This window comes from Papaver somniferum, chromosome 3, assembly GCF_003573695.1.
Source record: "Papaver somniferum cultivar HN1 chromosome 3, ASM357369v1, whole genome shotgun sequence".
Taxonomy (NCBI): Eukaryota; Viridiplantae; Streptophyta; class Magnoliopsida; order Ranunculales; family Papaveraceae; genus Papaver; species Papaver somniferum.
Window position 1 is genome coordinate 21,166,448 of NC_039360.1, and position 27,421 is coordinate 21,193,868.

General features: G+C 38.0%; 1 protein-coding gene and 1 long non-coding RNA gene across 6 annotated transcripts; both read left to right on the plus strand.

Moving 5' to 3' along the window:
• The first annotated feature begins 3,084 nt into the window (after positions 1-3,084).
• LOC113355496 lies at positions 3,085-8,500 on the plus strand. Of its 5 annotated transcripts, XR_003362468.1 has the most exons (7): positions 3,085-3,223; positions 3,326-3,387; positions 4,978-5,581; positions 6,053-6,161; positions 6,246-6,284; positions 6,974-7,016; positions 8,313-8,500. It is a non-coding gene; the product is annotated as an uncharacterized LOC113355496 (long non-coding RNA). The 5 variants fall into 5 exon arrangements; XR_003362467.1 differs by having other exon boundaries at positions 6,974-8,500; XR_003362466.1 differs by lacking the exons at positions 6,974-7,016; positions 8,313-8,500 and having other exon boundaries at positions 6,246-6,916.
• Positions 8,501-10,870: 2,370 nt separating this feature from the next.
• On the plus strand, positions 10,871-11,962 carry LOC113359132. The gene has a single exon (XM_026602811.1). The coding sequence runs from the start codon at positions 10,871-10,873 to the stop codon at positions 11,960-11,962; it is 1,092 nt and encodes a 363-aa protein (XP_026458596.1).
• The last annotated feature ends 15,459 nt before the right edge of the window (positions 11,963-27,421 follow it).

The window sequence follows — 27,421 nt, forward strand, 5'->3', positions numbered from 1 at the left end:
TACCTATTGTGTAGTTAAATTAAAACCCAAAAACTATTATGAGCAGAATTGCCTTTGAAAATCAGGCAATTATGGAACCAGAAGTTTCCAGAAATGATATACTAATGTTTCCGCCATGATCAGGAAAACTAAAATGCCACCAGAAGTTGGCATGACAACCCGCCACCAGAAGTTTGGCAAGATTAGGGTTGATAACCTTTAAGGTTCTCCCACTTTAGTCAGGGGGAGAAACGTCACCATAAAAGGATGGTGCAAATTATGATAACCTAAAAGGGTTTTTCACGCCTAAACCAGGGGGAGAAATACTGCCACCTGAAGATGGCACGAATTATGTCGACAAATTTAAGGACTTTTCCCTTGAAGTCATAAAGATGACAGACACCACCTAAAGGTTGTAGTAAGCAATGTCGACAATTCAACAGGTTATCTGATTAAGTAATTATCCTGATCAAACAAAGTTTGGCTGCCGCTAGAACTGGCGTGAGACATCTTCTTTGTTTTCTCACACCAAGATATTGGATGTAATTGAGGTGTTGGAGATTACTCATGATTAAAACAAATAACTGCAGTAGCTCTGGGAAAATATTGTTGGTCACTTGCTTGAGGATGTATACACGGGAAGTAGTCTCAGCAGGTTAAATCATGCATCTCGCAGTGACGAAGTCGTGTGTTAAAACACGCTTGAGGCCTAAATAATTGCCTCATATATGCCTCTTAAAAGAAATTCCAATCACTTTTCTAATATGCAGTGCTATTGAAGAGAGACACAGATAGTGTACGTGGAGACTATCAAAATATGATCCACATTCTCTAAGTTTGAAACTCCTTATTGAAGATGAGGATATGATAAAGCCCCTGAAGTGGCGCTGGTACCAGTTTGTAAAATTTTCTTGAATGTGCATGCAATAGAGAATGTGTTAGATCGTATATGATTGTCGATTACTGTTTACAATAATGGTTGTGTACCCCTCTGTAGAGGAACATCGACATTGTGATTGGTAGGCATATGACATGTTACCTCAAACTAAGGTAGAAGATGGAATCTCTCGAAAAAGCGCAAAAGTTCGGATCCGACTCACACCGTAAAAATCATGAGGCCTGAATATTACAGGCTGGTGTTTGAGATGAAGCGCAGAGAGAGTAGTATAATCACTCAAGGTGCGATTTAAGGGTTTTTCCTGCTGAACCCCCCAGGATTGATTCTGTAAAACAAACAGTATTCTCCTAATATAGATGCACTTTAGCGTGGTATTCCATGAAGGACTCATATTGCATCTTGTTATGACTAGTGAATGTAATGAATCCCTGAAGGATTCGAGTTTCCAACTCAGGCAGCCACCTGACTTTATGAACTATGTGAGGCTTGAAATCAAGTCATAATCACCAATTAGAAGAGGATAATTTTGTGAACAATCCTTTGTGTGTTTTGAATTGTTGAAAAATGACTAAAGTCCGGATAAGTTGATGGTATCATCCTTGGCCTCTTAACGAGCACTTAATAGCGCTAAAATCCACGCTCAAACTAAACTGTGAGATCTCGTCGAAATTGAAATATTTCTCGGCCAGAAGTTCGAGAATATGTTAGCACAGACTAGAGTATCTAACTTTTGATACTGGTTACACTTTTAAGGACGGAAATTGATTCTACAGATTTATGAGTTTACAAAAGGCCTCTCATTCTAATGCCTGAAGTTAAAGCTAAAAAATCAATTTGGTGTGCAACAGATGGAGGATCTAAATGCGAGGTGTACATTGGTGCACTCAGCGCAAGACATGCAGTCAATCCTCCATAAACTGCAAACAGTAAAGCATTTTTGTGAAGGCCCTATAATACTTGCACCACCAACCGCTTTAAGATGTCATGCTTCAGGGGGAGTAAACTCGTAGAATCATTGGATGGACTTAAACGCGTGTACTCTTTTTCCTTAGTCAAGGTTTTGTCCCACTGGGTTTTCCTTGTCAAGGTTTTAATGAGGCATGTGAGTCCACTGTTATCCGCAGTTCGAAATGCTGTACTCTTTTTCCTTCGTCCTGGTTTTTATCCCTCTGGGTTTTTCCTGGCAAGGTTTTAACGAGGCAACATCTGCGGGTTTATCATTGTTCTGAGAACTCATGTTTTCATACGTTCAGGTTTTTTCCCTATGGATTTTCCTGACGAGGTTTTTAGTGAGATAACAACTTAGAACGGTGAGCATCTTGTAAAGAGAAGGTTATCCATAGGATTTTTGGCGGAATCAATGATCGGATTATCACACTTTACTCTTAAATCAGGTTTTTACTACACACGGTTTTTCCTGATAATTTCTACACGAAGTCAAACAAGCTGCATCAACATTATCGTTGTGAGCTTCCAGCATTCAGGTTTTTTCATAACTGGTTTTCCTGAAGTAGCTTTGACAAGGGAAGAAAATTCGTGACGACCATTATCACAAAACTCCAACATCTTAAAGCTTTAGTGGAACAATGTATATGGAACGGTGGATCATCCAAGGGGAGTGTCATGTGAAAGATGTTACAGGTGGCTGATCCATCGGATGACACATTTGATTATGGGACCCACAAATCCTCTGTATTTGTTTCCCCCTTCTATATATATATGTACTCGTACTATGTGGGTACACTTTGAAACTTAATAATAAGAAGTTCATGTCTTACTTCAGTACATAGAGTACCTCATTTTAAGTAACTATTGTTTCCATACAACAACATATGAAAGCTATCACACTAAATGAGCAGTTAGCCTTTACTAAAGAAAGAACATTTTTGGTCAAATTTATAACAGGTTGGTGATTAAAGAAAAACCTGCGACCCAAAAGCAGTACACTCTTCCAACCTGCGCCTAGTAATAAAACGCCTCAATGAGAAACACTATGAGCAAAAAGAAAATTTTTATCTTTTTCTGGGCGCCATAGCCTCCCCTAGCTCCCAAAACAGTACAGCATAAGATGGACAAAAAAAAAAAATTTGGACGGAAAATGAAATTTGGACGGAAGAATGTTAAATGTAACCCGGGAGAATAAAGTTACCCAAGCACCGCTTATAATTTGTTTTGCTTTTACTTAAACGGTTAAACCCTTGTATTTAAAGACAGTCCGGCGTTCTCTGCTTCCCAGGTTTTAAGCTGGAGAGCGAAGAGAGAGTCTTCATCATCTCTAGGGTTAGGGCTTTTTATAAATCCATCACCAATTTCTCAATTCGGCTCAACAAATAATGTCTTTCTGGGGTAATTACTAGAATCATCTCCTCTTTTCTCTTGTTCTTACTTCTTAGTAAGTATAATATGTAGGATCTCTCTTTTTCCTGATTTCTGATTACATATTTCCAGGTGTTGAAATCAAACCAGCAAAACCCTTCACTCTTCCACAAGGAAAGATTCAAATTACTCAGGTTAGATTGGTTAATTTTTTATTTCTTTAATTTTTTCACAATTTATTTTGTAGGCAATTTTTAGTTGATAGACGATTCTTGTTTGCTTAATAAGTATATTGAATAAAATCTAAAGAATAAATAAATGAATTGTGCACCTGATTCGATGGCCATAGTTGCTGTACTAGAATAGGAGAAGATTTTTCACGACTACTAAAATTTCCAACAACTCTTTGAAAAAGCCTTATTGAATCCAGTGTTGCTCTATATATGGGACTTTCTTCTTCTTGTTGATTTTCGCCTTGATAAATTGTTTTAAGTGCTACATCATCAGAACCAACAAGATATAACTTGCCGGTAGTGTTTAAGTTTAATGTTACTGGAGTACTTACTGAACCCTTAATCTCATTTGACACTACATTCAAATTTATTCCAGTTTCGTAGCCATGAATAAGAGTCTGTAATAGCATTCATATAGTTTATCATGGCCAAACCATCCGTTTATCTAACTGATACTATGTGATAATGGAACAAGAAGTAATAAGAATAAGGTGAGAATTACCTAGAAATTTCATATCTTGTCAAAAGAAAATAAAAAGGGTAATTTTGGGACGACAATGCTGTTTAAAAGCAGATTTCATGTGTGTAGGTATAGGGCAGCCAATTCCTTATATAGGCTGAAAAGTAATAGAACTTCGAGACTAACTAGGAACTTACTTAACAGGGTGTGATACCAAGTTAAGAGATTGCAGGCCTCGGTATATTAGCATCTATATGCGTCGATTGTATTTAATTCAATACAAATGAATGCATCTCATTGGAACTCAAGGTTACCATGTTTCTGTAAAACAAAAGCAATTTTGTTTATTGCATATAAGTTATAACTTGATTAAAGTAAGCAGACAACATTTGGCAGTGCGGGGGTTTTAACAAAGAGAAGTCTAGTTCAGTGCAATGTTGGTGACAAAAGTCCTGTTTTAATATGTACATTATTGCCCGACACAACCAAATCTCTTGGTTTAAATCTTCAATTCGACGAGGAAGATGAAGTGACTTTCTTAGTTCTTGGTCCACAAAGTGTTCACCTTACTGGGTTCTATTTGGGGAGTGGGAGTGCAGAGGGTGAACGTGATGACGATGATTCGTATCCATTAGCGCATGAGTTTATGGATAAAACTATAGGTATCTTGTTAAAGTTTGAGTATGTTGTTTGTTGTTTGCCTTGACCTTTTGTTCTATAAGTTATTCTTAAGGGCAAGATATTATTTGAGTTCTACATAATGCTTGGATACTAAGGGCAAGATATTGTTTGAGTTCTACACAATTCTTGGATACTATATGATGTGCTTTTCATAAGATCATCTGTAAATATGTTGACAGGGTGTGCTACCCTCACCCAGTTAGGATAGAATCGATACTAACACAGACGTACGAGCATGCTATACATTTTTAACGAAGAAATTGGAATTTTAAGCCATTTATTTATCACAGATTCAATAATGAATTAATCATAAATGATTTCCTCGTTGGGTTTTCATCAATTTTATATTGTGTTTACATTCTCATGACATTTTTTCTACCTTGTGTTTCTTTTGATGCTCTGTCATACAGATGACGACGAGAAACCTGCAAATAGGAAAGGCAACCGCAGATATCTTGAGAACTCAGATGTTGATGATGAAGAGTTTGTTATTAAGGATCAGGCTCGTTGCAAGGCTCCTGAGAATGAAGACGAAGATACTGTTTCAATTTCTTATATAATCAACAAAAAAGGCACCACTGACAGCAAAGAAGAAGCTAATTGTAATTTTAAAATACAACTAGCTAAGGAAAGCGCAGTGATCCTGGCAGATGACAAAAATTGATACAGGAGATGAATGTCCAAGTTAGCATAGCAGAACAGTGAGAAACTTCTTATGCATTTTCTCGGTTCATAGAAAACAAAAACATCGCAATAGAAATGATAGACCTCCATGAAAGTTTCCTCAAGTATTAGCACTGTAGTGGCATAAAAAGACCTTCTCCATTTTCCTTTTTGTATCTCATTTTGTTTGTAAAATCAGGATATCTGAACCACAAAAGAGTCCTCCACGCCATCTACCGGTATTGCGCAAGAAACTAATGTCAAGGCAAAGAAGAAAAGGAAAAGGAGTCGTGGTGAAGATGGGGATGCAAAGGCTGAACACATGGATATCGAAGAGCAACTTACTGCCAAGTGAGACCAGATCCTTTTTGTTTGTTCATGATTCTCCAGAATATGTTTTCTGTTGTTTTTCACAGTGGCCATTGTTTACATGTATGTTGGGCCATCTGAAGATTCGTCTGGTGCCATCTACTAATGCTGGGCTTTTTCTTGGGTATATTTTCTAGTCCGATACCACTAGATGGCACAGATGAATCTTTAGATTGTTTAAAAAACCTGATTTACCAAATAAACAAAAGCTTTTGTGAGAAAACAAAATCATTTAGTATGATCAGGAGACTGATCCTGATCATACTAAACCTCGTATTTCAAGAAAAGGCCTGGAGGCAATAGAAAGAATAACAAACCCAGCAGCCATCGCCGTAAGCCTGAAATCGATTACCTTATACACTTCGTATGTCTTTGAACGTTTCTTTGCCGTTACTTCTCTCATCTTTCCTTCTCTTTTCATTTTAGCCATTAACCTCATGGATGATTTCTCAGGTAATGGGTCCATACCGCTTCGGCAAATCATTTATGCTTAGTCAACTTCTCTCCCTTTCATGTAATGAAGGTTCCCCTGTTGCTGCAATTATTAAAACTTTCTGCCATGGTATGCTGGGACATATATTTGTAGTTTTGTATTCCCGCTCTCCTCAAACTGCTACCTGCCTTTTGATACCTGTATTTATTACAGGTTTTGGCGTTGGACATATAAGCAGTATCGAATCAAAAGGTTGAAATAAATTATCTGAGCTATGTAAATAATAAATACCATTTAGGGATGCTATTACAGTCTTCTTTTGCTGTACTTACCATATGGTGTAGTTGAAACCTTGGACTTTGCTGACCTTGTATTAGTTGTCCTTTGACTAAGAGTTTGGGAAACTGATAGATGGAGGGAGAGGATATGCTATTGATAAGATGTTAGTATAGCTGCTAATTGGAGTGATGCAGGGGCCATCATGGAGACTCCTATCTGCTTATGACTATGCAGGATCTTCTCTTTGGCAACTGTTATGAGTTCTGTGCTTATATACAATCTACCTTAAGACAGTGTGTTGTTAGTCAGCTCAGCCGGTCATCTGTTATCTTTAACTAAGCTGCATTGTGCTTTATAAATTGAGTATATATTATAGATGGATAAAATTTGGCCCTTCTGTTTTTGCCTTTAGATCCGCAAGCTGTTATATCTAGGTTGTCATTCGTTGCTGAGCTTGCAGAATCTGCAATTCACAAATCCTGTACATAATTCAGTTATACACATTGGTTATGTTTACTCAGAAAACTTGTTACTTTCTTGGTTGTTTTTCTCTGTACATCTCAAACGGAGAACTGAATGAAGCAATACTTTACTTATGCTTAATTTATATTTTCCTGCCTCAAAATAGTTCAATGAGCTTATATTGCTGTTTCATTTCGTAGGGTCAAGATATAGCATTTGGGCTTTTGTGGCTCATCCAACACGGTAAGATCACTAATATGTTAAAACTTTGGAAGAACACAACTCCAATCCTAAGTGAGGTAATTTCCTAAGATTCGGGTTAACAACTCTTTGAGAATCTATTTAGATTAGAGAAAAATGACCAATAGATATATAATCATGTAAAGGACAAACCTTGTTCGATACCCTCATCATTCTTAATTAACTTCATTGAATTATTTACATCAAGTATATAGTGGTCCTATATCAAAATTTTAACTTCTTCTTCAACCGGAATCTCAACATCATTATACTCATTGGCAATCCTAATTGGGTCTTCCACGAAATCAATCAATTTGGTTTTTTTCTCAATCACCACCTCTTCCACAATATCGTCATCGAAATCAGAATCCTCCCCCAATTGTTCTCGCTGAAGGAGTTTTTCTCGAGCAATAGAAGCATTTTGTTGAGAGTTAATCCTTGCTTCAGATTCTACGAGTTTTTCTTTCAACAAATAGAAATTTTGACAAAAATTTTCACATTCAAGATTCTTTGAAAGTACATCTCATTCACAATCTTTAAGAAATGATTGAATAAGTTGATAACCACAATCATAACCTTTAAATACCTTTCTCAATTTCTTGTTTTCTCGACAGAGAGGTGTCAGAAATCCAATCAGAATAGAAGTCATCATCTTTGTCTTTTTACGATGATCAAACATCTTGGCATACTCTGATACTTCCCCGTTTACGTATCTATCAATATCTGAGTCACTATCATCGGAAAGTTCCTCCAACTGTTTTTCTAGGCGTATTTCCCAGTTATCAACAGTTTCTACATCACACGAGGTGATTTCATGAAGGTTTTCAGATAATGATTCGGATGCGACATCACTACCTCCAACTGTTTTTCTAGGCGTGTTTCACAGTTTCTACATCGCTACCTGCCACTGAGATTGATAGAAACCCGGTGTAGTCCAAGACTCCAAGGCTCAATTACCATTAAAGCTTGATGAATTTCCTCATTTGTTGGTGTAGCAATTAGTTCATTATTTTTTTTTCAAGAAATGCAGGTGGGGATATGTCAGAGAAATAATAATTATCAGCTGGTTGAGAAGAAAAACTGATTTTCTTAAATGAGAGATGATTAGGGCTTCAATTGCATATTTAGTTTGGAACCATGAACCATCTGGAGCTTGCAAGGCTTCAATTATGTTTCTTATTATTCTTTGATTTGCTCTATATTTGGAGTTCTTGTTCATAGCATTATAAAAATGATCCGTAGCTTTTTGCCTGTTTGAACTAGCTTGAATCTCATTTAATTTATCAATCTCCTTTTCAGTTTGAAGGACTTCAGAAGTATTGTTACCATTTACATCAGTCGCTTGAAGATTAGATAATTTTTGTTGAAGATCAATGATTCTTGATTGAATGTGTTCATAAGTATTTTTGCTCCAATGTCATAAGAAATGTCTTGTATTTGACAGTTTGTCAGAGAAAAAACAAGCTTCAGAGCCAGAGACATTAGAATTCCAGGCATTTAATATTTCATTTTTACATGTATCATTTTGTAACCAATGCTCAAAGAATTTCCAGTTTCTACCTGTAATGATAGTTTTTGAGTAAAGTGATAAGAGAATGGGTGTGTGATTAGAGCCCAATTGAGGAAGATGAGTTAGAGTAGAATCAGGGTAACTAATTGACCATTCACTATTGGTAAGAGCTCTATCTAACCTGGATATAATTTTACCAGTACCATGGCTGTTACTAGTCCAAGTGAAAGGATTACCGTTGAAACCCATATCATAAAGATCAAAATCTCTTATCAACTTAATAACATCGGGAAAGGTAGTATTGGAATTGGTATTTCTTTCAGTGTCGTCGAAGCTGATATTTAGGGTACCTATAAGTACCCAAGGTATATTAACTGTAGAACTAAGATCCTTGATGTAATTTCATTGACTAGGTTGGTCATTCTTATATGGGGTACCATGTAAACAATGGGAACCACTCACCCTTTGCAGGGTCATTGTTTACTATAACATGAATCATGTTGCTAGATTGATGAAGAATATCTAACGTAAAACCATCCTTCCAAAGAAAGATGATACCACACGCTTAACCAACAGATGGAACGTAACATTTATTAGGCATTTTGAAAAAAGTAGTTAACCCAAGAATTTATCATCATTGTTCTTAGTTTCTGATAAAAAAAATAATGTCAGGTGAGTGAATAGTATTAAGATGATATAAATGATTCCTAGTGTCTTTCCCTAAAAAACCATGGTTATTCCAACTGATAATTTTCATATTAAAGACTAAAACCCAATGACAAGACTTAATACTTAAAGTACTATAAGAGCATTCAATGTCTAAATTTAATAACATACTTAAAAACCATGCATACGTATGACAAGAACTTGAAGAAAATGGAGGAAATTTTTTAAATAACTGAAATGATGAATATTGAGAAAAATAGAATATAGTTACCACATTTTATTGGCCTCATTCATCTCATGGGGATTCTCCTTAGCATCATTGACTCATTCTTCAACCAAATCATGTTCCATGTCGGCAGTACCAGCTGAGGATTCCAATTTCTCACTATTACCCTCCATGTTAATCTCAAGAGATAGAATCTGAGAGTCATGTTCCACTATTCTTCTGGATCTCTTGTTACTTCTTGCTTCCTTTTCTTGTTCTTGTTCTTAGAGATTTTCATCTTCATTATGCTGGTTCCGTCTTGCTTCATAAATTTGTTGTATCATGCGATCTAGGTCATCAGTTATTTCTACACCATAAGTAGCAGAAAACTCATGAATATATGAGATGTATTCTTCATTTGAAAATCTTCTTATCATTAGATCATCTACAATATTAAGACATTAATTGTCATCATGATCTATTGTGAAGCAGTTTGGGCAAAGACCGTGTTTTTGTCTTTCCTAGTGAAAAAATCCGTGTAACACCTCCCGCAGCTGTATTCCACCAACCTACCCTATATAGAGGCTTAGCTAGTTCTATTTTGATCCTAGCAGTGATTGTACTTCCAAAACCCGGTTTACAGTCTCTAGTTCAGTCCATATTTTTGCACCTAGCTCTTCAATAGCATCATTAACAACTGAAACAAAATGGTTTTCGAATAAAATATATTTGAACTAAACATTCCATTCTTGATGTGAGAAAACCAAATCCTTTATTGTAACAGATGCATCACATTTTAGAACATTAAGATGACATTTTTTCACATTCAACGAACCTTTGGTAAGAACAACATTCATTGCTTCTCCTATATGAAACTTGAAGATAAATAGATTTTTATCAAGAGCACGAACTTTTTTGGTTCTATATCTGTTCCATAAGAGTTTGGTCTCCTTTCTAACAACATTTGTATCAATTAGATCTTTTGAAAAACGTTTTCCTATCAGAGTTGTGCTCCATTCATTAGAGGCTTTAACAATGGTTGTTTTGGTTCCCACTTCCCTTCTCATTTTTCTTGCATAAATATCCCTGATTTTAGCATTCTGCATCTTGCCAGTGATGGCTGAAATTTGGTTATTGGATGAAGAAGCCATGATATTACAAGATTTTACTGAAGTTTTGATGGTAGTAACTAGGGATTTTTGTGAGTCAATATGATTTTGTTTATAAAGATAAAGATAGCAGCTAATAGGAATTTTTGTATTTCTTTGTTTTAGTGATGTCGGTGCAAGAAAGAAAGAAGTAATCGGACTGAGCCGAGCTCTGCAAATCGGCGACTGACTCAGTTCCAAAAATTCTCGATCTTCATCTCTCTTCATTAATCACTCGTAAGTTTCAGGTGGACCAGGTGAATCAGGTGTTTCGTAGTGGTTATCTGGTAGTAATGAGTCTTCACTAGTAGACTTTTTGAATCAAAAGATGGAGAGTGAAATGGCTCATGAAGTTTCTGCAAGTGGTTCTAGGGTTGTAAATATCTTAGAACCAACTGAAAATTTTCCTTCAATTACCTTAATTGATGATAATGGTGAAAACAGGTATGATTCATGGAAATTTTCATTAATAGGTAGATTGGATTTTCTTCGAATTAAATTTGTTGATTCAATGGGTATTCTGAAAAATCAGTGGAAGTTATCAGGTGAATGTCAATTAATATCTTTAGGTAAAGGTTTTTTCATAATTAAGTTACCAAATAAAGAGGAAAAAAATTACATCAGAAATTATAGATGGGATGTTCAGGATCAGGTTTTAAGAACTCGAGATTGGATTTCTAATTTTAGACCTGAGAATCAAAGGACTTCTCATGCTTTGGTTTGGGTTTCTCTTCCAGGTTTAACTTTAGAATATTGGGATGAGAAAACCTTATTCACAATTTGTGATGAAATTGGTAATCCTATCAAAGTTGATGAAGATACTCTCAAGTATTCAAGTGGATATGCTGCAAAAGTATTGGTTGAATTAGATCTTGTAAAACCAATTTCAAACAAGTTATGGATTATAATTAAATTTGGTATTTTCTCACAAGGTATTGTGCTCAATAAACTTCCAAAATTTTGCTCAAACTGTAAAATTGTTGGTCATTTATTATCTGAGTGTAGATTTAAGAAGACTCCAAATATGGAACATCGCACTGATTCTTCTGCTAGAAGTAGTGAAAACTTAACTGCTAGTCCTCAGGTGAATAAAATTCAAGAACCCTTTGATATTTTTCCACCTCCAATAGTGCCTGATATTGGTGGTCCTCAGTCAGAAAATGAGATTCTTATTACAAATGAAAGATTTAATTCTTTACAAGATGATGAAATGATTTTGGAGGACAATAGTGTGGAGAGGAAGACACAGGACATTCTTACTCCTACAAAAATTCTTCAAATGGTATTGGATAATTCTATAGAAAAAAGTGTGGTTAAATTCATCAATGGAAAGGATGGTATTGTATCTTCTGAAAGGGTTTCCTGTTACTTCTTGGTCCAGAGTGGTTCAAAAACCTTCAACAACAATTACTTTTACTAGTTTTGGTGATAAGGAGATCACAATTAGTCAGGTAACTAATACTCAAGTTCCATCTAATACTCAAATTCCAAGCAAGTATAATTTTAGAAAAACTCAAGGAAAAGGGGGCACTAAAGGCCTCCAATCCAAACTATGAAAGTCTTATTTTGGAATTTAAGAGGCCTTAGAAGAGCTAGGTCTCAATATAAATTATGGGCTCTAATAAATCCGTTTAATCCTTCAGTAGTATGGGTTGCAGAACCTAGAGTACTTTGTTCCTCTTCAGTTTGCAATAAATTGAACTTACCAGGTATGTAAAGCATGGTAATTCGTTATTCAGTTTCAAATAAAAAAGGAAATATCTGGTTATTTTTGGAATAAGGATTTGGCTACTCCTAGAGTAGTGTCAATGTCAAGTCAAATGATTACAATTGATGTTGGTGGTGTTCTTATATCTGGTATTCATGCTCATGTGGATGTTGTTCAAAGAAGGTTTTTGTGGTCAGAAATGAAAGTTATCAGTGGTTTAAATCATCCTTGGTTAGCCAACGGGGATTTCAATGTTATTACTTCAGCCGAGGAGAAAATTGGTGGTAAGAATCAAAATAGAAGTACAATGATGGACTTTAATAATTTCTTAGATACTTGTGAATTGATGCAAGCTCCTAAAACTGGTCTTATGCATTCATGGTCTAATTGTCAACATGGTAGCAAAAGGATATTATGAAATTTAGACAGAGTTGTTTTCAACCAATTCTGGTTACAAAAATTTGAAGGTTGGGGATATAAAGTAGGTCTAAGAGTGGCATCTAATCATTCTCCTTTGCTTGGTGGATGTGCTCACATTCCCAAACCACAAAATGCACCTATGAGATTTCAGAAAACGTGGTTATCACATCCTAGTTTTATGGAAGTAGTACACAAAAGTTGGTCTGAAAAAATGGAAGGTGATCCAGTTTTTATCTTTCAGCAGAAATTTAAAAAGCTAAAAAATATTCTTAAAAAGTGGAATTGGAATGTGTTTGGAAATATAAATGTACAAGTTAAGGAGGCTGAAGCTAAAGTACAAGAAGCTATGATCAATTCAGATAATAATCCATTTGATGATGCAACACTTAATACTTTGGTGGAAGCTCAAAATTTGTATAATTCTAAAGATGTACAACTAAACACCTTTCTGGAAAAAAAATCAAGAATCAAGTGGATTAAAGAAGGAGCAGCAAATACTGGATTTCTACATGCTAATCTAAAAATCAAACAAGCAAGAAATATTATCAGTGAGTTGGAAGATATAAATCGAGATATTATCTCTAATCAAAAGAAAATAGCTAATGAATTAGTAAAGTACTTTGAACAGAAATTTAAGTATCATGCAGTGGAGGAGGTTGAACATATGTTAAATGATATTCCGGAGGTGATAACCAAAGAAGATCAGGATATGATAGATTCCATTCCAAATGCAGATGAAATTAAAGCAACAATATTTGATATGGATCAAGACAGTGCTTCAGGTCCTGATGGATTTTCAAGTTGTTTTTATAGAGCATGTTGGAATATTATTAATAAAGATGTGGTTCAAGCTATTCAATTTTGCTGGAAAAGGAAGTTCATTCCCAAAGGTCTCAACTCCAACTTCTTAGTTCTTCTTCCAAAAACTGTTGGTGCAAGAAATCCAAATCAATTCAGATCAATTGGACTGAGTAATGTCATTTTTAAAATTTTTACCAAAATTCTGTCTGTAAGAATTGGTAAACTTGTGCGCAAATTGGTCTCACCTCAACAAGTGGCTTATGTGAAAGGAAGATGTATTCAAGATCAGATCTTATTATCCTCTGAATTGGTAAATGAAATGTCAAAGAAGAGGAGATGTGGAAATGTAGCTCGTAAGCTAGATATATCTCAAGCTTATTATTCAGTCTGATGGGAGTTTTTATTTTAAGTTTTGCAGAAATTTGGTTTCTCAAAGAATTGGTGTGAATGGTTTCATAGTTTATTCCAATTTGCAAAAATTTCAGTTATGGTGAATGGAGGTCCTTGTGGATTTTTATCACTTGGCAGGGTATTGAGACAGGGTGATCCCCTGTCTCCCGTTCTTTTTGTGTTAATGGAATAAGCATTGAGCAGAAGAATTACTCAAATGGTGAATGAAGGTTTAATCTATCCAATGGTTGGAAAAAAAGGTATGCATCCAACTCACTTATTCTTTGCTGATGATGTTTTCATTTTCTGTAATGGAGCTAAAAAGAGCATTTTAAATCTCATGAAGAATACCATATATGTTCTGGGCAAATTATTAATAAACACAAAAGTAAAATGTTTATTGATGGTACTACTGAATTGAGGAAAAATCATATTAAAGATATGATTCAAATGGAAAGAAGTGTATTCCCGGATAAGTATCTTGGAGTTATTCTCATTGTTGGCAGAGTTAAGGTTCCCACAATATGGCCTATGGTTGAGACGATGCAAAAGAAACTTGCTACTTAGAAAGGTAAGTTATTATCTTTTCAAGAAAGATTGGTGCTAATTAAATCTGTTTTAAGTAGTATCCGAGTATATAATATGGCAGTTTACAAATGGCCAGCATCTGTCATAAAAAATTGTGAAAGAATCATGAGAAACTTTCTCTGGTCAGGTGATGGTGATATAAGACAGTACAACAAATTTTATTGGAAAAAAGTGTGCACACCATTTAGTGAAGGTGGTTTGGGGGTTTCAAGGCTAGAAGTTATCAACAAAGCTTTTCTTATGAAGATGATGTGGAAGATTAATAATTCAAAAGATGATTGGGCTCTGTTTTTTCAAGCAAAATACAAGGACAAGAATGGCCAATGGAATACAAAGTGGAAAAAATCTACTGTGTGTCCAGGTTTGAAATGGGATTGGGAGGCACTTAAAGGTGACATCAGATGGAATGTTGGAGATGGTACAAAAATCTCTGTCTGGTTTGATATGTAGATTGGAGATTGTAGTCTCATTGATAGATTTGGGTATATTTCTTATATTTCTGAAAATCTTAACTTAAAAGTTTCAGATATTTTGATAGATGGAGAATGGTCTTTAAATGGTGATCTTCAACATTTGCTACAAAATCTTAAAATGCCAGAGGTCCTTGGAGGGGAAGATGTTCAACTATGGACAAGTAATTTGAAAGGTGAATTCTCAATTCCTGAGGCTGTGAATAAATTGAGTCACAAAGAACTGTCAGTGAACTGGTCCAGGTACATATGGAAACTTTTTCTTCACCCTTTTGTAGCAAGTAATGTATGAAAGCTTATTCAAGGGGTGTACACTGATGATACCATCATGATTAGCTATGGGTATGAAATAGTCTCTAGATGCTGTATCTCTGAGACAGAACAAGATAGTATGCATCATTTGTTATGGAATGCAATTTCAGTATAGAAGTTTGGAGATGGATATGCACCATTTTTAATTTTAATATGCCAAAATATTTTGCTGATGTATGGAAATGTGCTTCAAATAATAGTTCTCTGGTTAAACAAGTCTGGATAACTGCAACTTGTGTCATTCTAAAGGAATTATGGTTTCATAAGAATAAGATATTTTTTGAAGATATCAAGCCAAATATGTAGAGATTAATTAAATGCAGAATACTGAAATTAGTACATGAAGGAGGGTTGAGAATCACAGGAACCAAGCAGTGTCAAAACTATGAGCAAGAAATAATTGCTAGATTTCATTTGGGTCTTAGACAGTCCAGGTTTCAGTGTATTAAAAAATTCAAATGGCTTCCACCTGAGAAAGGGTTCATATTGTTATGTTGTGATGGTTCTTCTTTTTGAAATCCTGGATCTGCAGGATTTGGTGTTGTCCCATAGACTTACAATGTCAGGTAGTTTGAACTCTAACTGGAGGTATTGGAGGGGCTTCAAATTATTTAGCAGAAACTTTGGCGTCATGTGTGCTTTGGAGCTGGCAATTCAATGGAATATGCAGAGGATCATTATTGTGTCAGATTCAAAAACTGTGGTTGCATAATTTGCTCAAGGTAAGGTACCTTGGTTTCTCAAGGGGAGATGGAAGATGGCTATGAGGAAATTCTCTGAAATCAGATATAGACACTGCTATATAGAAGTCAATTTCTCTGAGATTGTATTGCTAAGAAAAGTGCCTCATTAGCAGCAGGTGAAATACAACTTCATATTGGAAGACCTCAATGTCTACCAAGGATTGAAATGCCAAATGTTGATTATTTCAGATTTTATTGAGCTGAAAATTTGCATTTCCTTGAATCAGGTTTTGTCTTAGAAAATTAGGTGGCCAATTCCGTTGATTTCTATTTATCTCTTGTATTTGAGATGTAACAATTTTTTCAATATTAATAAAATATATGCGATTCAGAAGAAAAAAAATGGCGGCTAATATAAATGTAATTAGTTGCATGAGAATAATATTTATCTCTAAATAATGGCAAGGGAATAATTTTTGAGTTATACTGAAAAATATGGGTATTGAATGTGAATATAGTCAATGAAGGAAATATCGACTGAGAATGGGTATACCCAACGGGGAGTAAAAGAGAGAATTTTTGAAAATTTAAAAATTCTGATTTCAGATTTGGAATCGGTGTAACTGAGTTACTAGCAAGCAATTTGCGAACAACATTTAAATCATACCCATGATAAAGATGATAATACTAGTACATACTGTTTGAATCCATTACAAAAGTGATTGAATGCAATACTGTTGAAGACGGAGACAACAAGATTGATATTGGTTGTAACAATATAGTTATCGGAAGGAGTACTGTAACTACATAGATCTAATACTGAATGCTTCCCATGATCTGATGAATTAAGAGGCCCTGAAAGGAAATCAAAAATCCATTAGATGAGTAGATGGAAAAAATATAACATGAAGAGAATCAAGATACCAGAGAAAAGTAGATAAAACGCTGATGCTTCCCGGTAAAGTATCAATAGTGATACACGATAACATCTGTATTGGGAAACTCAAAAGATGAAAAAAAGATGAAAACTATGATGCTAGGTTAGGATTAAACTTCATGGAAAAAATATACAAGAAAAAATTGATTGATTTCATGAAGGAAAATAAACAAAAAAAATAAGAAAAAATTTAAACACTGAGTCGACTCATTGTATGCCCGATTTGCAGAGCTATTTTCTCTAGTGAAGTCACTAATCTCTCTTGCGTTTAGCCTTTATAAAATCGACTCAATGAAGCAAACAACATTTTTTGGTTGATAAATTTTGAGCAATTCATTTTACTTCAATTTTTTTTTGTCTTGTAGGGCCCCAAACTAGTCAGGATTCTTTTACGGATGTTGTTGTCATTTGAAATTCTTTTCTAGAAAAATATTTTATTAACGTTGTTGTCATTTGAATTTTTTTTTTCTAGAACGATCTTTTGTTACCGTTGTTTTTCTCTTTATTTCTTCCTTCTTTCTGTCTATATATATGTGATGAAATGTTAACAGCAAACTAAAAAATCGTTCTCCTCTCGGCTCGAATAGGTAGGTTAGTTTTCTTGTTCCTTTTCTTTAGTTTTGAAAAAATTATAAATTGAATCTTGATGAAACAAATTAATGAAATCACGATTCATTGATTTCAGTAGTTCCAAGTTCAACATAATGTATAATTTTTTTGTTATTGATTTTGCATTTCTAAATTCTGAAATTTAAAATTTTGTGTTTGTTAGTGTTTTAATTTAAGAACCTTTCATTGATTTAAACTTTAATGAAGAGGAATTTTTACATAGATAAATGTTAGGGTTCTTCTAACGAATTGGAATTTTTGGTCGTTGAGAGAATAAAGGATAAGGGTTTGGGGGTGTTTTAAGAAAGGAAAACTGATGAATTTGAATACTGGTGATGATAATGATTTCAGTTTTCAAGTTTGAAATTTTTATTTGTTAATCATCTTTAAATTTTCCATTGAAAATAATGATCTATGAGAATTTGTCAAACATTGAGTTGATGGTTCAGTTAGCTTCTAATATGTTGAATTTCTTTTCCAAATTTCCTTTGGAAACATCAATACAGTGAACAAGATTCTTGTGTCTCGATGTGTGTTTGTCAATCACTTGTTTGAATATTTGTTTGGTTAATATTATTTTGAGTTTTATTACTGAATACATTGTGGTTGAATGTGTTTTGTTACTCATTTTAGGGCACTGGTTATTGATTTCCTTTTTCTTTACCTGTTGTCTATTTTGAATTATTAATTTACTAAATGTAGTTTTTTTTCACCTGTAGATCCATCGATTTACTATTGCTAGAGTGACTCAAGAAAATATGCAGCGTGAGCAAATGTCCGAAGAAGTTTTGTTGAAGTTATATGAGAATGAAAAAAAGAATCTGGATCGTTCAAGAAAAGAAGTGCTCGACGATTGAGAGTCGAGCACTTCTTTTCTTGAACGATCCAGATTCTTTTTTTCATTCTCATATAACTTCAACAAAACTTCTTCGGACATTTGCTCACGCTGCATATTTTCTTGAGTCACTCTAGAAACAGTGAATCGATGGATTTATAGGTGAAGAAAAAACCCACATTTAGTAAATTAATAACTCAAAATAGACCACATGTAAAGAAAAAGGAAATCAATATCCAATGCCCTAAAATCAGTAGTAAAACACATTCAAACACAATGTATTCAGTAACAAAACTCAAAAGAATACTACCAAAAACACAGTCAAACAAGTGATTAACAAACACACATCGAGATACAAGAATCTTGTTCACTGTATTGATGTTCCTAAAGGACATTTGGAAAAGAAATTCAACATATTAGAAGCTAACTTAACCATCAACTCAATGTTTGGAAGATTCTCATAGATCATTCATTTCAATGAAAATTTAAAGATGATTAACAAATAAAAATTTCAAACTTGAAAACTGAAATCATTATCGTCATCAGTGCTCGGTTTCATCAGTTTTTCTTTCTTAAAACACACTTAAACTTTACTAAAATCTAGGGTTTATTATTAATTCTAAATACTACAAATTTACGATGTCTTCAGTAAAAAACTACCCAAAAACACATTCAAACAAGTGATTGACTAAAAAAAAATCGAGACACGAGATCCTTTTCGTCGTATTAATCTTTGTATAGGAGATTTGATAAAGAAAGTCAAAAAATTATACTCTAACTATACCATCAACTCAATGTTTGACAGATTCTCATAGATCAGTTATTTCAGTGCAAAATTTAAAAATGAATAACAGAAATAAACTTCAAAACTAAAATCAAGAAAAAATAATCAGTGTTACATTTATATAGGTGGAGCTTGAAAAAGAGCAATACTTTTCTTGGACGCACTTGATTCATGCACACATAGCCAAACAGATCAATAAAAGTTTCAAGAAACCGCAAAATATTACTGGATGCGTTGTTTATCTACTGGTAAGATATAAATAAACGTTGTATGTTTATTTGAATTAGAACAATATTATTTGAGTTATAAATGTATTTATTTATTATGATTTGAAACAGATTTGGTTTGCTGAACATACCGAGATAGTGAAGCCGACTGAATTAGTAGCAGCCAAATTTGTGGCAAGAGCAGACAAGTGGAACTTGAAAAATATTTGCAAAGCATTATTGGAAGGTATGACAAAATCTTTTTTTTAAGCCTCTTTGTATGCATATTTAAGCTCCTAAGTTTTATGTTGATATGTCTATATTTTTGCATAAAAATAGTTGTGTGAATAGTATCATCAAAAAAAAAATGGTGTGGATAACATCTAGATAGAAACAAATGTGTGGATAATATCTACACATAATAAGATTTGTGGATAGTCCCTTATGTTGATGGTGGTTTTTAGCTTAGGGTCAAAATCATAAAACGGTACATCTGACATGACGTCACTATGACAATTAGCACATTTATTGAATCAATCAGCATGCCTACGTAAGAATTACCGGGGTACCCTTTTATTTTTACATGGGTCAGGTTCCAAGGAACAACCCTTAACACTAACTGACATCATCTATGCCAAACCCTAATTCTCATGCTACCGTGCCAAGGCATACCAACCATGCCAGCCGCACCACTGTGCCAATAGCAGACCATGCCAGCCACTTTACCGCGCCAAGGCATGCCAACCATGCCAGCCACACCACTGTGCCAATCCCATACCATTCCAGCCACATCTCCGCGCCAAGGCATGCCAACCATGTCAGCCGCACCACTGCGCCAATGGCATGCCATGCCAGCCGCACCTCCGCGCCAAGGCATGCCAACCATGCTAGCCGCACCACTGCGCCAATGGCATGCCATGCCAGCCGCACCTCCGCGCCAAGGCATGCCAACCATGCCAACCGCACCACCGCGCCAAGGGCATGCCATGCCAGCCGCACCTCCGCGCCAAGGCATGCCATGCCAGCCGCACCTCCGCGCCAAGGAATGCCTACCATGCCATCCGCACCACATGTGTCAATGACATTCCAACCACCTTGCTGCGCCATACCATGCCGGTCTTCCCTATGCGGCTACCAAAACGAAAAGGTGCAATGATCAACGGCCACCCTTCCATCTTAGATGAAAATCGTAGCCGTCCAAGCCAAAAAACGCATGGTAACCTTTGGCCCAAACCCTAGTTTTGGCCACGCCAAACCGCGCCAAGGCATGCCTTTCCACATGTGACAATGGAATGCCAACCACCTTGCCGCACCATACCATGCCGGCCTTCCCTATGAGGCTACCAAAACGAAGGAGTGCGATGATTAACGTCCACCCTTCCAACTTATATGCAAATCTCAACCGTCCAAGGTCACCAACCAACACATGGTAACCTTTGGCCCAACGCCAAAACCCTAGTTTTGGTCACGCCCAAACCGCGCCAAGGAATACGGCCATGCCACATGTGCCAATGGTATGCCATCCACCTTGTCGCGCCATACCATGCCGGCCTTCCCTATGCGGTTACCAAAACAAAGGCTTGCGACCATCAACGGCCATCCTTCCATCTAAGATGCAAATATTAGCCATCCAAGGTCGCCAACCAACGCATAGTAACCTTTGGCCCAAAACCCTGGTTTTGGTCACGCCCAAACCGCGCCAAGGCATGCCGGCCATGCCACATGTGCCAATGGTATGCCAACCACCTTGCCGCGCCATACCATACCGGCCTTCTCTATGCGGTTACCAAAACAAAGGCTGGCAACGATCAACGACCATCCTTCCATCTAAGATGCAAATCTTAGCCGTCCAAGGTCGCCAACCAACACATGGTAACCTTTGGCCCAACGCCAAAAACTTTGTTTTGGCCACGCCCAAAACGCGCCAAGGCATGCCAGCCATGCCACATGTGCCAATGGCATGCTAATCACCTTGTCGCGCCATACCATGCCGGCCTTCCCTATGCGGCTACCAAAACAAAATCTTGCGAAGATCAACGACCACTTTTGCATCTAAGATGAAGATCTTAGCTTTCCAAGGTTACCATCTAACACATGGTAACCTTTGGAACGACGCCAAGCCCTAGTTTGGTCGCGCCCAAACAAAGCCGAAACCCTAACTTTTGGACCCGCCTAAACTAGGCCATATTAAAGCCGTGCCGGCCATGCTTTCATGCCACTGGCTACCAAACGAAGGGTTGCAATAATCAACGGCTACCCTTCCTCTCAAGATGCAAAATCTCGACCGTCGAAGGTCACCACCGAGCCGGCAAGTCTCCCAGGCTTAACTTGCTGAACAACAACATGCTACATGTTTTCCACAAAAACACTCGATACATCAACACATGTCACAAACTGGGGGATTCTCATTGGGTATTGGTTTGGCGGTTTACAACGTGCCGCGTACACTATGCCTGTTATAAGACAGTGTCATAAGGATGAGGCGGTTAGTAAATACAGGGAGTAATGGTGAAACGCTTTCTTTTATGGAACATCAATTCCAGGCGTTACCGGTTACCACCTCCTCCCATTTACTCATCCGTTTTCCATTTCTTGCGAGACCAGAGTACATTTCACTTCGACTTGTATAAATAGGTCTTACCTATTTCCACCGAACAATAAGTTCATGTTAGGAGGATACAACACTCAGAAAATATTTGCTAGCTTTCCATCTGTTAGCTTCCCACTTTCTGATACAAGTCGTGAAACAACTACTCTTACAAAATCAACTATTCTGGTCTCAACACTCTCTTCGCTTCCCTCCCCAAAACCAACCCTTCTCCTTCACTTTGTGACCGAAGAAAGTCTGGAACGGAAATTTCTTGTTTAGGCCGGATTTGTACAGATTGATCTCTCGAATCTAAAGTACTTCTTTGCAGTACAATTCTTAGGGATTAAACTCGTTTCTCACCCACACACCCGAAATTACTAAAATCAGCAGAAATCGTTTTCACCCTCAAACAATTGGCGACCATAGTGGGAGTTTGATCTTTCGGTCACGATGTTAATTTTCAATCCTCGATCTCATACCTCGACCCAGACGTCAGGATAGTAAAATCAAACGATCCGTTCAGGAATCGACGACTCAGCAGCTAGGCGGCTCGATTACCAGTCATGACACGACAAGGGACGACTGGGGACTTCCGAGGGGTTAGAAGGAAACGATCCTCCCAGGGATCGACAACACGACAAGGAATGACTGGGGACTTTCCACAGTCACGGCGATGTTTCCCACAAAACACGGTCTTACATCCGGGAGATTCCTTTTTCACCAGAAGATACAAAAACTGAGTAGGTCTTGCCTAGACAAAATATGTGGTTTACTACTTCAGGTTTTTACGGGAATGATGAAACCAATAGCCATGTTATGTTCCATATCATGCTCTCTGTCGACAAGCAATGCTCATGATTCAGTGGCTTTCCTGGGATGTTTGCACCATTCGCAATCGTAACCAAAAAGCATCGTTATTCTAAAAACAGTTCGTTCCAAATAATAATCCAAAACCCTCAAGGTAACATTTGTCTGTCAAACCAAAAATCCAGGAAATCAAAACCGTAAACTAGGCGTTTCATTTTCCTTTCAGAAAGAAAAAAACTAAAATAAGAAGTTCAGAAGACAGAAGTGCATTCAAGGAAAGTTTTTCAACAATGGCTTGTTCTTCTTGGCAAATGCATCTTTCGTGCTTTGGAGAGCCGCCCTCTTCAACTTCAGCTTCCTGGATAACTTTTCGACTTCCGCTTCCTGCTTCTTCACCATATCCGCAAAAGGACCTTCGAATGTTTCGGCCAGGAACTTTTAAACCTTAGAGAAACCTTCAACAAACCAAGGAACATTGAACTCGAAGTTTACACACGTGTCACGATGGAACCTCCATCTCGAGACTACATCCTCAGAAACAGTATTACCAGTCACATTACACATGTCGTCAATCGAAGACAAATCTTCCTCCACACGCTTAACCAATGCAAATCGACTAGTAATTTTCTTGGTCATGGCGATCTGTCCGTAGCTTTCCCATATCCTGGTGTATAGCGCCGCGAGTTTGGCTGGCACGCTAAATCCCCCGATCAACACATGGTCCGAATGACGAACCAGATATGAAGGGTTGAAAATGGCGCCCGCGACTGCATCAGCGACCGACAAGTGATTCCTAACGACAATTGCACATGGGGCCACTGGAGTACTCTCTATTATCTGAGTCATAACGACGCTTTCATCTCGATCAACATCCATTTCAAGGTCTCCCGGTGCGGCTGTCACAGTTGGAGACAAAGCTGTATCTCCGCCAGTCTCCGTCTCAAGGACATCTTCAGAAATGGATTCCTCCTATGATATCACGTATTGGATATTTTCAAAAGAGAAAGGAAGAGAGGAAAGAAGAAAAAACATGCGGGAGACTCACTAATCGCTTTCAGACCGACTAGAGGAAGACTCAGCACTGCTGTCGAAAGAACTACTCTCGCCATCACTGGACTCTGAACTTTCATCCTTCTCGGGTTCCCCATCACCATGGATAGGCTCAGCACCGCCACCCTCCGTCTCTAAAAATGATGTTTTCTGACTAGTTGCAAGTTTGGCAAAGGTGTTCACGCTGCTGAGACCCTGGGCAAGATACAAAGAAGGATACTCAGAAAAGAAACAAGGATATACGCGATCCAGCTAAAATCAAGAGGAAAAGCATACATACCCGCATATTAGACGAACTGAAAGTTAGTAGGGCTGTCGAATCTGACTGGGAACCGTCTGCACGGCTTTTAGAACTTCGCTCCTTCACTTGAGGACTATCTGCTTTCGGACTAACGGATTTTCGCTTGGTCGAAGAAGGATCCCTTAGCAGTGGGTGCTCCGCTAAAACCGCAGGAGAAGGCTTACCGCTACGGTTTTCTACCACATCATTCACGAATCCATGGATAGCGAGAAACTCATCCTGCCAAAATATGTTATATTTGGAGGTTGTTGTTGGATTTCGTTCCGCGAGCGGAAAAGGGAGACTTTTACCCGACACAAGAACACTAGCATCGAGAACAGTTGGCAGCGAGTCTTCTGGAACAACCGGCTGACGAACGAGTGGGACCCCTTTGTCAAAACCCATATGCCGAGCCGCCCTATCGATATTGTAAGAATCTTCTTTGCAAGATCCTCGAAAGAAATACGACACATGACCGGCCGTGCAGCTTCACATGAACACCATTTCTCCAACACTCATATCCTCTTTATCAGAAGACAAAGACATGCTCGGAGCAGGATCAAAGGTATTTATCTGATTTATGGACGCATTTACCGGAGCCCATGGACGAAAATTGACCGTGTGCGAGTTTTCAAGGAATCCAAACAGGTTCGAACCAATCTTTGGGCGCTTATTCGACTAGCGCAGTATCCTAGAACCACCCCAAAACTCGGGAAATACGGCCAACGGCTTTGGAGCATACCTTTAGAAGTGCTCCCACAGCCACGCTTTGAGAAAGGCGGCATGAATATACGAATCCACTTTCATGCAGCCATTTGAAGCACACATGTCCGCGACCAGATGATCCGAGTGTGTGTACAGAGAACCAAGAAACAAGTCGCCAATAGGGAGAACGACACCTTTTGCCAATTTTATGGAAAACTTGATAAGTTCCTATCTTATCTCCTTCTTACCAGAGCCGTCATCGAAAATATCTCTGGATAACCAAAGATCCAAGAACGTTGCGACATGAAGTATACTATTTTTCTGATTTGGCTCCAACTCATCAGGAAACCATTGAGACACCCACCAGCCATAGAAGCACCTTGTCTCGTTTTCTCTTCGAACGACCTTTTGATTTCGCAACCAGAGAGGCGCGCATTTCTTCTTCATCTGCAGACAACTTGATATCGAGGTTTCCTATTATGGGAAGGTTCAGCAAGACGGCCACGCTTTCTAAAGAGATAGTAATTTCACTCCACCTGCATATGGCCGTGTGGGTGTCCGGACACCATCTGGAAATAAAAGCAACCAAGCCTGGAATATCTTTCCTAATTTGAAGCACTGCGGAAGCCGCGACAACATCAATAATCTGCGCCTTGGTCAAACTGGCTTTTACACATTCCTGGCTCATCATGAATCACATCCATTTCTCAAAGGGACGCAATAGACTCACACGGATTTTAAAGTCAATGGGAGAAGCAGAATACTCTTTCATATGAAGACAAAATCTTATTACACCTCCAGGCCGAACTGATCGGGCCTCTCCTTCACTTTCCGGACCATTCATAAGAATCGACACATACTTGGGATGATTTTTCCTAATTGTGGCGGATGTTGTAAAGAACTCATCGTCTATGTTTGGCTTGGAATTTCCAACATCTTTCGGTACGACAAAACTTTTCTCAAATGACATCCTAACGGAATTCTCTCACGCTACTTTCACCTTAGAAATAACTACAATGGAACAATACGAAGATAAATTATTACGAAAAGTGCATGGAAATTATTTTATCATACACAGGAGATCCATCCTGGACGCAAACCAATTTGTTGCAAAGTCATAATGCACATGAGCAAAGAAATGGTGACTGACAGACCCTGCATCACCACCTCATGCCAAGGTCGTACCCTGCAGCATGAAATTTGCACCCGGACGAGGAGGCGCTCCCCACCATGGGAACAATACACACGGCCACACCAAGAAAAGGGAGGAAATCCTAGGAGCTAGGTTTTCATAGGAAGGGAATGACAGTTACTAGCTCATGCATGCCTACTTTGCACAGTTTTTGAGGCAGCCAACATTACTACGGTATTCACGCCTAAATGTTACTACAAGTTCACCCAAAGCATATTTACGGATAGGATTCATACCAACACAAAAGAACTATATTTTTACAAGTTCATGAAAAGGTATGCCTACAACTAGGGTTTGCACTAACACAAGAAAACAAGAAAAACAAGTTAAAGAGGAAGTGCTGGAAGACATACCTGGGATTCGCTCGTCCGCTTTACTGTTACCACACGTCCAAAATAAAAAAATAATATAAAGGTATGAAATAAAAGGAGATGTCGGCCCCCTTTTATAGGCGTGGTACTTGGGAGTTTTAATAAGAGACTTCCTATTTGAGTCAAGTAAGGAAAAGAGGAAACCGGGCCCAGGAAGACAAATCACCATGCCAAGCCGTCCGCGCATGCTTTGCCTCACCAAACCGCGCCATTGCCTTGGCCCCACCTTGCCAAGACTTCCGCGCCATTGCCTTGGCCCCACCATGCCAAGACGTCTGCGCTATTACCTTGGACCCACCATGCCAAGCCGTCCGCGCCATGACTTGCCGCGCCAACACCAACAACTCTCCAAGCCAGCGTCATGATGTTCCCTAACCCATCCAAGGTGATACATAGCCAGACTAAGCCGACGATCTTCATCTCACCACTTTACAGTCTACACCACAAATAGAATCTACGCAAGGCCGCCGAACATGAGGATCATTAACTCTCCTTACCTCTCAAAAAAGGTTAGTCGGACTTTCCTGACCATCTTTTCACGACCTGTCATTTCGATTTTTGTCCTCGCCTGTCACCATCTTATGCTTACCTCACAACAATGCTCCTGTTCCGAGCTAAGCAGGGGACTGAATGTTGATGGTGGTTTTTAGCTTAGGGTCAAAATCGTAAAACTGTACATCTGATATGACGTCATTATGACCATTAGCACATTTATCGAATCAATCAGCATGCCTACGTGATAATTACCGGGGTACCCTTTTTTTTACATGGGTCATGTTCCACGGCAGAAATACTGACTGACATCATCTATGCCAAACCGTCATTCTCATGTTATCGTGCCAAGGCATGCCAACCATGCCAGCCGCACCACTGTGCCAATGACATACTATGTCAGCCACATCACCGCGCCAAGGCATGCCAACCATGCCAGCCACACCACTGTGCCAATGGCATATCATGCCAGCCACATCTCTGCGCCAAGGCATGCCAACCATGCCAGTCGCACCACTGCGCCAATGGCATGCCATGCCAGCCGCACCTCCGCGCCAAGGCATGCCAACCACATCACATGTGTCAATGGCATGCCAACCACCTTGCTGTGTCATACCATGCCTTCCTTCCCTATGCGGCTACCAAAACA

What these genes read in the sequence shown, in the direction of transcription:
- LOC113359132 (XM_026602811.1), top strand. Translation starts at nt 10,871, where the DNA reads ATGGAGAGTGAAATGGCTCATGAAGTTTCTGCAAGTGGTTCTAGGGTT.